At 39.7% G+C, this 12,157-nt stretch overlaps 1 protein-coding gene across 2 annotated transcripts in view; it reads right to left on the reverse strand.

The window, feature by feature from the left end:
* WDR53 (WD repeat domain 53) overlaps window positions 1-12,157 on the reverse strand; it is a 57,256-nt gene that overhangs the window by 36,989 nt on the left and 8,110 nt on the right. The window contains exon 3 of one of the 2 annotated variants that reach the window (XM_055403959.2): window positions 10,649-10,823. In XM_055403959.2, the coding sequence (XP_055259934.2) occupies window positions 10,649-10,823 (175 nt within the window). Of the gene's footprint in view, window positions 1-3,894; window positions 10,824-12,157 lie in introns of those variants that run through there. The other variant, XM_055404031.2, reaches the window with a different exon arrangement.

Genomic DNA, 12,157 nt, shown 5'->3' on the forward strand with positions numbered 1-12,157 from the left:
GAAGAAAAGCTATGACCAACCTAGATAGCATATTATAAAGCAAAGACATTACTTTTCCAACAAAGGTCCATCTAGTCAAAGCTATGGTTTTTTTTCCAGTAGTCATGTATGGATGTGAGAGTTGGACTATAAAGAAAGCTGAGCACCGACGAATTGATGCTTTTGAACTGTGGTGTTGGAGAAGACTCTCGAGAGGCCCTTGGACTGCAAGGAGATCCAACCAGTCCATCCTAAAGGAGATCAATCCTGGGTGTTCACTGGAAGGACTGATGCTGAAGGTGAAACTCCAATACTTTGGCCACCTCATGCGACAAGTTGACTCACTGGAAAAGACCCTGATGCTGGGAGGGATTGGGGGCAGGAGCAGAAGGGGACGACAGAGAATGAGATGGCTGGATGGCATCACTGACTCGATGGACATGAGTTTGGGTAAACTCCGGGATTTGGTGATGGACAGGGAGGCCTGGTGTGCTGCGATACATGGGGTCGCAAAGAGTTGGACATGACTGAGCGACTGAACTGAAGTATACAAACACATATGATGGAATATTCAGTTCAGTTCAGTTCAGTTCAGTCGCTCAGTCGTGTCCGACTCTCCGCGACCCCATGAATCACAGCACGCCAGGCCTCCCTGTCCATCACCAACTCCCGGAGTACACTCAAACTCATGTCCACAGAGTCGGTGATGCCATCCAGCCATCTCATTCTCCGTCGTCCCCTTCTCCTCCCGCCCCCAACCTTTCCCAGCATCAGAGTCTTTTCCAGTGAGTCAGCTCGTCTCATGAGGTGGCCAAAGTATTGGAGTTTCAGCTTTAGCATCAGTCCCTCCAATGAACATCCAGGATTGATCTCCTTTAGAATGGACTGGTTGGATCTCCTTGCAGTATAAGGGACTCTCAAGAGTCTTCTCCAACACCACAGTTCAAAAGCATCGATTCTTCGGCGATCAGCTTTCTTCACAGTCCAACTCTCACATCCATACATGACCACGGGAAAAACCATTGCCTTGACTAGACGGACCTTGGTTGGCAAAGTAATGTCTCTGCTTTTTAATATACTATCAAGGTTGGTCATAACTTTCCTTCCAAGGAGCAAGCGTCTTTTAATTTCATGGCTGCAATCAGCATCTGCAGTGATTTTGGAGCCCAAAAAAACAAAGTCTGACACTGTTTCCACTGTTTTTCCATCTATTTCCCATGAAGTGATGGGACCAGATGCCATGATCTTTGTTTTCTGAATGTTGAGCTTCAAGCCAACCTTTTCACTCTCCTCTTTCACTTTCATCAGAGGCTTTTGAGTTCCTCTTCACTTTCTGCCATAAGGGTAGTGTCATCTGCATATCTGAGGTTATTGATATTTCTCCCAGCAATCTTGATTCCAGCTTGTGCTTCTTCCAGCCCAGCGTTCCTCATGATGTACTCTGCATATAAGTTAAATAAGCAAGGTGACAATATACAACCTTGACGTACACCTTTTCCTATTTGGAACCAGTCTGTTGTTCCATGACTGGTTCTAACTGTTGCTTCCTGACCTGCATACAGGTTTCTCAAGAGGCAGGTCAGGTGGTCTGGGATTCCCATCTCTTTCAGAATGTTCCACAGTTTATTGTGATCCACACAGTCAAAGGCTTTGGCATAGTCAATGAAGCAGAAATAGATGTTTTTCTGAAACTCTCTTGCTTTCTCCATGATCCAGCGGATGTTGGCAATTTGATCTCTGGTGCCTCTGCCTTTTCTAAAACCTGCTTGAACATCTGGGAGTTCACGGTTTACATACTGCTGAAGCCTGGCTTGGAGAATTTTGAGCATGACTTTACTAGCGTGTGAGATGAGTGCAATTGTGCGGTAGTTTGAGCATTCTTTGGCATTGCCTTTCTTTGGGATTGGAATGAAGACTGACCTTTTCCAGTCCTGTGGCCACTGCTGAGTTTTCCAAATCTGCTGGCATATTGAGTGCAGCACTTTCACAGCATCATCTTTCAAGACTTGAAATAGCTCAACTGGAATTCCATCACCTCCACTAGCTTTGTTCGTAGTGATGCTTTCTAAGGCCCACTTGACTTCACATTCCAAGATGTCTGGCTCTAGGTCAGTGATCACATTATCGTGACTATCTTGGTCGTGAAGATCTTTTTTGTACAGTTCTTCTGTGTATTCCTGCCACCTCTTCTTAATATCTTCTGCTTCTGTTAGGTCCATACCATTTCTGTCCTTTATCGAGCCCATCTTTGCATGAAAAGTTCCCTTGGAATCTCTAATTTTCCTGTGATGGAATATTATTTGGCTATAAAAAGTAATGATGTATTGATACATGCTATAACATGGATGAATCTTGGGAACATTATGCTAAGTGAAAGAAGCCAGTCATACAGACCACATATTATTTCATTTATATGAACTGTTCAGAATTGGCAAAGTTACAGTAATGGGAAGATTAATGATTGCCTAGGGTGGTTTAAGGAGAAATGGGGAGTAACTGCTAATGGGTACAGGGCTTCCTTTGGAGGGAGGGAGGGAGAGAAATTTTCTAAGATTAGGTTGTGGTGATGGTGTTACGATTTAATACAAACCATTTCATTTTAATTGGGTGAATTATATAGTATTGAATTATACCTTAATAGTGTTTTTTTTTTTTTAAAAAAACTCCCCTCAAAATTACGGGTTTAAAATTTTTGCTCTCTTAGGCTATATTCTTCTTTCTACCGGTGTCATAAAGCAGTTACTTCCAGTGTTTGAAAGAGCAGCTGTCTCCTTTCTTAAATGGTTAGAATAAAACTTTTTCTAATCACAAAACAAACAAAAGCACATTAAGATAAAAAAAAAAGTTTAGTTTTACTGATGTCAATTACATAAGCCAAAGCAGCTAAAGTAAACCGAAAGTGTAACGGAGAATTGCAGATCACTGGGAATACAGTCAGTCCTCAGTTTTGCTCTCTGGTTTCCTCCTGCCACATGGGTACCACCTGACCAGTGAGAACATGGCCTGCTGCTTCCCCAAACCCTTCACGTTATAGGACTTCAGCCTTGTGACCTTCCAAATTCTCCTTGCATATATCATCCTGTATTTTCATATTAGAAACAAAATTCTTTCATAGCTTTAATTCCTCTTTCCAGACAAGTTTATGTATCAATAATCAAGAAATAATTGAGAAGGGAGGAAACTGCCATCACCTGTGTCTTTATAATTCATAATGTCAGCGTATGTCTGCATATGCTTATACTGTTTTCAGCTCTGTCTAGCTCCTGAATCTGAGATATATAGTTGGGGTGCTTGTGAAGACTTCGGCCAGCCTCAGAGCTTGGCTGAGAAAGGATCACAAGATAGAAGAATGATCCTGGGTAGGTATGGGTGTCATCTATTACTTCCTGTTTTCAGAGGGAGGGACAGAATCCCAGAGAAGTGTCATCAAATGGCAAGATGAAGCCGGGATCCTGTGTCACAGATGTTTGCTTTAGTCCTTCAGAAAAACATGTTCAGTTCAAATATCAATTTATTCAATTTTCACTCTTTCATGAGTACACACACAAGCTACAGAAAAAAGGCTCTCCTCATCAGTCTATGGTTATATGACCCTTGTATCTGACATAATGACATTCTACTACATCTTAATAATTTTTTCCTTTGGCTGTGTCACGTGACAAACAAGATCTGAGTTTTCCTGACCAGGGATTGAATCCATGCCCCTGCATTGGGAGCATGGAGTCTTAATCACTGGACTTACAGTGAAGCCCAGTAATTTTTTTTTCTCTTTTAATTAAAAAAAATTTCTTCTTTATTGTGGGCTGCGCTGGATCTTCATTTCGGCATGGGGGCTCTTCATCATGGCGTGTGGGCCTCTCTAGTTGCAGCTTAGTTGCCCCTTGGCACCAGGAATGGAACCTGAGACCCCTGCATTGGAAGGCAGTTGCTTAGTCACTGGACCACCAGGGAAGTCCCAACTTTTTCTTTTTTAAATTGAGCTATATTTGATATACAACATTGTATAAGTTTAAGGTGTGCAACACATTTATTTGAAACATTTATATTGTAATACGATTGCCACTGCAGCAATAGCTAACATTTCAACCTCATCATAGTTATCAACTCTTTCACTGCTGTGAACAACCAAGGTCTAGTCCCTTAGCAAGTTTAATGTTTATAATACAACCTGTTGTCTGTAATCACTGTTCTGTGCACTAGATCTCCAGGACTTATTTATATACTAGTTGCAAATATGTACCCTTAAACATCTCTCCCATTCTCCCACCCCTGGCTTCTGGTAACCACCACTTTATTCTCTTATTCTTTTGGGTTTTTTTGGTTCCACATATAATAGATGTTATACAGTATTTGTCTTACTCTGACATATCTCACTTAGCAAATTGTTCCCAAGATCCACCCACATTGTTCCAAAAGGCAGAACTTCTTTTTCTCATGACTGAATAGTATTCCATTGCATATATGACCACATCTTAACTTATCCTTTGATACACTTAGGTTGTTTCTCTATCTCAGTTATTGTGAATAATGCTGCAATAAATATGGAGCTTACATGTCTCTTCATGGAGAAGGAAATGGCAACCCACTTCAGTATTCTTGCCTGGGGAATCCCATAGACAGAGGAGCCTGGTGGGCTACAGTCCCTGGGGTCGCACAGAGTCAGACATGTCAATAATCAGTTTTCATTCCTCTGGACATATACCCAGAAGTGGGTTACTGGATTATATGTTAGTTTCATTTTTAATTTTTTGAGGACTCTGCATACCAATTTACAATCCCATCAACAGTGCAGAAGAGGTCTCTTTTTTTCCAAACCCTCGTCAACACTTGTTTTCTCTTCTTGATAGTAGTCATTCTTACAGGTGAGGTAACTCTTGAGGAGTGATGCTGAGCACGTTTTTATGTGCCTGTTAGTTAGATATCTTCTTTGGGAAAAATGTCTATTTCATTCCTCTGCACACTTTTTTTTTGCTATTGAGTTGTACAAGTTCTTTATAAATTTTGGATATTAACCTGTATCCAACACATGATTAGAAAAAAATTTCTCTCATTCTACGGTTACTTTTTTATTTTGTTGTTTCTTTAGTGGAAACTTTTAACTTGTTTTTTGTTGTTTGTGCTTTTGGTCCAAAAAATCATTGTGAATGGTAGTATCAAGGAGGTTCTTTCCTTCTGTTGAGGTAAGTTTTATGGTTTCAGATCTCATGTTTAAGACTTTCAAGTTAATTTTCTGTGAGTAGTGTAAGATAGGGATCCAACTTCATTTTTTCTGCATGTGATTATCCAGTTTCTCCAACACCATTTGCTGAAGAAACTATCCTTTCCCCACTTATAAAATAATAGCTGATCATATATGCAAGAGTTTAATTCTGGGCTATTTTCTTCTTTGGTCTGTGTGTCCATTTTTATGCCAGTACCACACTGGTTTAATTACTATAGCTTTATTGTATAGTCCCAAAGCAGGACGTGTGATGGCTTTCTTTCTCAGGGTTGCTTTAGCTATTTGGGGCCTTTTGTGGTACCCTACATTTTTAGGATTATTTTTTTCTATTTGAAAAATGCTGTTGGAATTTTGATAGGGATTACACTGAATCTATAGATGACCTTGTGGAGCATGTACATTTTAACAATAATACCCTCTTCCAGTCCGTGAACACAGGATGTCCCTCCACTTGTTTGTGTCTTCTTTGATTTCTTTCAGCAAAATCTTGTAGTTTTCATTTTACAGATCTTTCACTTTCTTGTTCCCTTGTGTTTTACTGCTTTGATCCTATTGTGAATAGGAGACATTTCTTTTTTCAGATGTTTTACTGTTGGTGTATAGGAAAGCAACTCATTTTGGTGTAGTGATTTTAAACCCTTGGACTTCACTGATTCAACAGTTTTTTAGTTGAGTCTTTTTATTTGCCACACCCCACAGCATGTAGCATCTTAGTTCCCTGACCAGGGATCAAACCCACACTCCCCTGCAATGGAAGCATGGCATTTTAACCACTGGACCATCAGGTAAGTCCCTAGTTGAGTCTATCTTAATGATTTTTAATAAAACGTTAACACTGCATTTATATAGCCACACATTGGTTTGCAACATGATTAACAATCTTGATCATAACAAAAATAATGCATTCAACTTCCACGTCACTACCTATTTGTGACCTCTTGTATCAGCATTTATTGTTTTTACTTGATCACTGCATGCTTTGGATGCTTCTTCATTCATTGCCGAGAATGATTATAGGAAAATCATGTTTAAGTGAACTTTGGGTCACTCTCCTCAAGCATTTTTATGGCTTTAGAGAAGAAGACCTGATGGAGCTCTATCAAACCTCAGCTCAGTCCTTTCCTCCACGAAGAGTACTAGGGTATGGCAGGAGCTCTCCAGGTATATGAAGGGTTCTGAACTCTCTCACATCCTCTTCTGGGCTATATTAAATCCTGCTTCTCGCTGGAGTATGGCCCAGGTAGTGGTGGTGAGAGCATATTTTGTTCACTTCAGTTGACTCATCTCCTTGCTCTCCCACAATTCCCCTCTTGTCTGACAACTTAGTCTCTAAAATGAACCTTAGTCCAGTGCAAGGGGCAATATTCCCCACTGGGAATGTGCCACAGGAGGAGGGGTTGGCTATGAAGGAGACCTACCTCTGTTCAGACCCCAGACTGAGCCACAAGATCCTTATTGTTCTGTCTCTCATCTCCGTGAGACCTGCTCAAGGCTAAGGGACCCAGCTTCTGCAGTTCTGGTTGCTACCCTCTCTCACCGTCAGACTTTAGTTAAGAATATTAGTCACAACTGGCTGGCTAAGAGCAAGAATGTGAATTATGGCTAAGTTTCTTGGATATAATATCAGTAATATGGTTATGTTGAAAAGTGACCTTTTTAGGAGATGCATGCTGATGTATTTTGAGGTCAAGTGTCATAGTATTTCACTTTCAAATAGTTCAGAAAACCAAATACACTCACAGAACACATGTGCAGTACTGTACTGTTTTTCATTAATTCTCCACTTATAAACAGGAAAACTGAGATGATGGAAGAGCTATTCATAGGTTAAAGCATCAGAATCATACATAATTATGCCAGAGGGTGATTGATTAATCCTTAAGGTATTTTTGCTCTTGGCAGGGAGAAGCGCCTGGGTGGCACTGTATCAGCTTCAGGACAGTCTATCCAAGACTACAAACTGACTGTAATTTGGAGTGAACATCACATGTGAAATGAGCATGTCTGGGTATCTGTAAATTGAGCACTGGTTGGGAGAGCTATGTGTAACCCTCATAACTGTTATTAAAAATAACCTAAAGCATAAGCAAAGGGTTCAGTCTGGTTGCCAGGCAACCCTGCTGCCAGCTCCCTTCAAGCTGACCCTTATTTTTTTCTATCCACATCTCTTAACATTTTCACCTTCTGGATCTCCCTTGATTCATTTAATATTTAATGATTATTGTTTGTGAGCTGGGAGGTCCAGGACAGGCCAAACCATAAGTTCTGAAATTCAACAGGCAGACCCTTGCCCCCAAGCATCTTACAGTCTAATAAAGTAAAAAGGTAAGTATATAATTATCTTGATTATGTTCCTTTAACATAATCCTTTACTAGTTGTAATGTTTATCTGCAAATAACCTTTTGCCAAATAAAGTAACATTTACAGGTTCCAGGGATTAGAACCTGGTATTTTGGGGTACATTTTCAGCCTTCTATAGATTGGGGACTTTGGAAGCCCACTTACAAGGTGAGGCCACTTAAGTTCTTATTCAGTTATCTGAGGGGCCAGTTGGCTAATCAAGGTAAACAATATTTAAAAATGGTATCCTGGGACTTTCCTGGCAGTCCAGTGGTTAAGACTCCATGCTTCCACTAAGCAACACAGTTTCAATCTGTGGTTAGAGAACTAAGATCCTGCATGCTGCACAGTGTAAAAAAAAAAAAAGTATCCTGATTCTCTGTAAGCCGAGGCTATGGCACTTCCTTTTGCTTACTTTACCAGTGTGTTTCTTTAAGCTCTCATTAACTAATCTAGGTATGCCTTGTTGCTTGAGAATGTCAGTCAAACTGTAGCAAAATGACTGACCTAAGAAGAGTTCATTTTGCATATAATTTTCACACCTTAAATTTACCAAAATATCGATAGTTGGTTGTAGATCTTTGGGGACTCTAAATTCAACCCACACTCTTCTTCCCTGAGAACCAGCTCCTTGAGCTGCGGGGCCCTCTGGCAATGCTGGTACTAAACGGCAACCCCCCTGATCAGAGGGGACTGTCAGAGCTGGGCCCCGACTCAGCGAGAACGACAGATTACCTTCAGGGCCTTGGAACTCAGACACTGCTCACTCAGGTTCTGGAATCGAGAAGGGCTGCTGAGGTAGCCCTAGAAGGCCATCTTTTGTCAGGTGAAAGCAGCAGAGGTAAGTGATCACAGGGAGTGAGAGACAGAAAGTGTAGCTGTTTTGGTGCTTGACGGCTTCTCTGGTTAGAAATGTAGAGTCAAGCTACATTTTTGTTCTCGGTTGAGAGAATTCTGCACTTCTACCCCCCACAGTAAATTTTCCCTTTCAAAACTGAGGCAGTTTGAGTGTTATCAGCACCTGCTATCAGCAACCAAAAGAAGTTTAAAATTAATGTTTCAATCCTGGTTTAAATACTTCTCACTTTGCTCCTGTAACATTATTAAAGTTCAATAGCTAGAATCATGCTGCACTTGGGTAATTTCCCAAAAGGTTTCTCTAAAACCTCCAGAGATGGCCCATGATTATTAGTCATTCCTCACATTTTAATACATATTAGAATCACTGGACAAACACATTACTACTATAATGTTGTTTTCCTTTCATAAACAGTAGCATGGAAGGGACCTTAGGGGATGTCTAATTCAACCTCTATACTTTCAAGTAAGGAATTCAAGGCCCAAAATGGCCAAGAATTTTGCCCAGTTCTGGGATTAGAAACTTGTTTCTTTCTGTCAATACTCAGACGAAGGTCCTGTCAATGGATATTTCAGGGCCAAGATGGTAGTCTCCTTGCTTTAAATTTCAAGTGAGATTAAGCAATATTTATTGACTGCCCACATAACTGGTCAGGACTCTTTTATTAATAGTTAACGAGTTAAAAAAAAAAGGCTTCAGGAATATACTTGTTTCAGGCATAGCTGGTTCTAGGCTCAACATTACTGTGAGGAGTCTCTCTCCCCATCCCTAGGCAAGACTTTTCACAGGTAAGGCACCAACAGACTCACATCCTATCAGCTTAGCTACCTCAGCAGTAAAAGCCTGATTATTCTTGGACTTCTCTGTTCTATGAGCCGATAAATTCCTTTTTCTTTCCTTAAGTCAATTTGAATTTGGTTTCTGTCATCTGCAGCAAGCATTCTAAAATTTAGCTTATCAAAGAATTCTCCACAAACCAGCATAATGGTAACTAATTAGATTCTCTCTTTAAATCTTTGAATATAAGAGTAGGCAGTTAAAGCAGAAGCTGAAAGAACATGCAGAAAAATCAGCAATCCACGGCATGATGAAAACTTACTCTAGACACAATGTCTTGGCTTCTATTCTCAACCTCTTCTATCTACCTCATATCTTCTGCTTAGTCAGAGTTTCTGCTTATTTATAACTTCAGCTTATTCTTGGTCCCAACAGCATCACAGCCTGGATGGCTGCATAATATCCTAAACTGATTTGACCCTGGAACACTTTTCTTAGAAATGGCAAAAGGTGATTGTCAGTAAAGTATTCTGGGCTTTACACAGAACAAGCAAAAACAGGTTTCCTCTTTTAACTTGGTAAAGATCCTCATGACACCCTGGAATTACTAATGTTATAACTAATGTGGTTACCGTGTTTGGATCAGGATGTGAGCTTTCCTAAGACAAGAGACTTGACAAGACAATGAAGATCCTCTGCAGGTAAATAATCATGCCTGCAATTTTCTTGGATCCTCAAGTTACTTAACATCTCTGAGTTTTGATTCCTGTGGCAATAAAATGAAGGAAGTCACCCACTTCATTGATCTGGAATATGAAATGAAACACATGTAAAATGCTGGAGCACAATCAGGACTCAGTGAATATTCACTCTCTTTCCCTAAATTTTAATGTCATTTACCATATGAAGTGTTACCCAATTATCTCCTTTTGCTCACATGTTATGGAATGCTATTATTCCACATATGACAAAGAGTTTAAACAAAGCATCAGGATTTTTTTTTAACTTACAAAATGTTTTGCTGCAGTTTTTCAAATGTTTTATTGGATTTAAAATTCTTTTAAGGGATACACTGATATACAACTAGTTTGATCAGCTACCAATATATTTCGGTACCCCTTTATTTTTGTACTTAAGAGCCAGTTCACTTTTTCTCCATGTTCAATACTTAACTTTGGTAAAATTTTGCCATGTTCATCTTCACCTGTCACTGAAGCATGAGTGTTTCCACCTTGCTTGGTGTAAGCTGCCCTTTTGGTTTTCTTCCTGTGAATATGTTTGGTTGGACTCTTATGTTTTTTTTCAATTTCACTGCTTACATCCCACAGCTTTATCTTTCCATCATTCCCTCCAGTAAGCAGCAAATAGGATTCTCGCAGAAAGCAGACTTGGGAAACCCCCAAGGTATGGCCCTTAAATCCCAGTTCCTGTTCACACTTGACTCCCATCACCCTAAAGATTCGAACCTTACCATCTTCTGCACCGCAACTAAAAACATTGCCACACGATGCCACAGACACAGAGTGGGCTAAGGCAGGGTTTAAAAGCTGACCAGGGGATTGTGGACTTTCCATTTCTTCTCTTTCATCCTCCTGTAAACTTGTAATCCAGAGTGGCCGGGCTTTCCGAAGGTTCCACAGCATCACCTTTGAATAAGTGGAAGTTACACAGTTAGAGTTCTAAATAGTTTGTTTCACGACCATGCTTATTCTGCTTCTAACAAAATCACCAAAGTAGTCTGAGAATGATTAGCAGGAAACATTCCCAGCAATATTAAAAATTCAAATGGCACCACAACATGCCAGCGGGATGCTACCCTGGTGCCAAAACTAGAACACCAATGGGCAGTAAGGAAGGTATAATTTAAAAACAAGATCCTGAGTAACTCTGGACCAACAAACCCTTTAATGCGTAATCCAAACTCTTAAGCAGATGCCAATTTCTTTAAGTCATCCTACCCTGACTGCTACAAGTAAAATTGAAAATGAGGAAATTCATTAATTTTAGCTTATGCCTGTCACAAGCAGAAATATCTATGAACTAAATAAACTAAACCCAGGATCAAACCTGGGTCTGCCACATTGGAGGCAGTTTCTTTCCCGACTGCACCACCAGGGAAGTTCAATGCCTAGCATAGTACCTGGAGACAAGAGCAGAAATTCTAAACAAATCTGTTAATTTGACATCCTGGTATACTTGGCTTTTTACTGTTGTTCTCTGTCATGATCTTGGACCTACTAAATGGATTTAGATAAAATGCGATTTTAAAAATACTTAAAACAAAACAATAAGTTCTGTGAATTAATTTTACTCCAAACTTCGGCAATTGTCTTCCTGTAGCAACCAACTTGAAAAAGAAAATATTCTTCATACTTTCAGCGAGAACAGGTAGCTTTATTTTACCATCTAGTACCATCCCTGAATTATGACTCATGATTTAAAAGGGACACTAGGATAAGAATGACCTTTTTTAGTTAAAAGCACAGATCTGAACTGAAAATATTACCACTGCTGATTATACTAAGGTGTGGTTTGCTATTCAAAGTAACTTCCTTCAACTCAGCCTACTTTCAAAAGAAGTGATACTCAGAAGTGAATGCAAGCGTATCAAAGTGACCCTGCTCAAAAATTTCTCATACAAAAACATTTCTTTTCACATAAAAGATTCATTTTCAAGGGGAAAAAAAAGGCTCTTCCACTATCTGGATACTTAGGTTTTGGTCCCAGAGACTGTTCAAACTCCAGAAAAAGAAAACAAACTTGAAACCATTTACTTTCAAGTGTGGAAATGAGGGATAAAGAAAACCAGTGTGTATGCTATAGAAATTCATGACGGCTTCAAATTTCCAAATGTCCTTACAAGAAAAAACTGTATTTGAGTGGTGGGTTCACATGTATTTAGTGTTATTATTTATACCTTAATACATTATGAATATTATTTTGTGTCTATTTAATAAAAGATTAAGTAGTCTCAAGTATC

This window comes from Moschus berezovskii, chromosome 1 (assembly GCF_049115385.1).
Source record: "Moschus berezovskii isolate FMDL1 chromosome 1, NW_MosBer_1.0, whole genome shotgun sequence".
Taxonomy (NCBI): Eukaryota; Metazoa; Chordata; class Mammalia; order Artiodactyla; family Moschidae; genus Moschus; species Moschus berezovskii.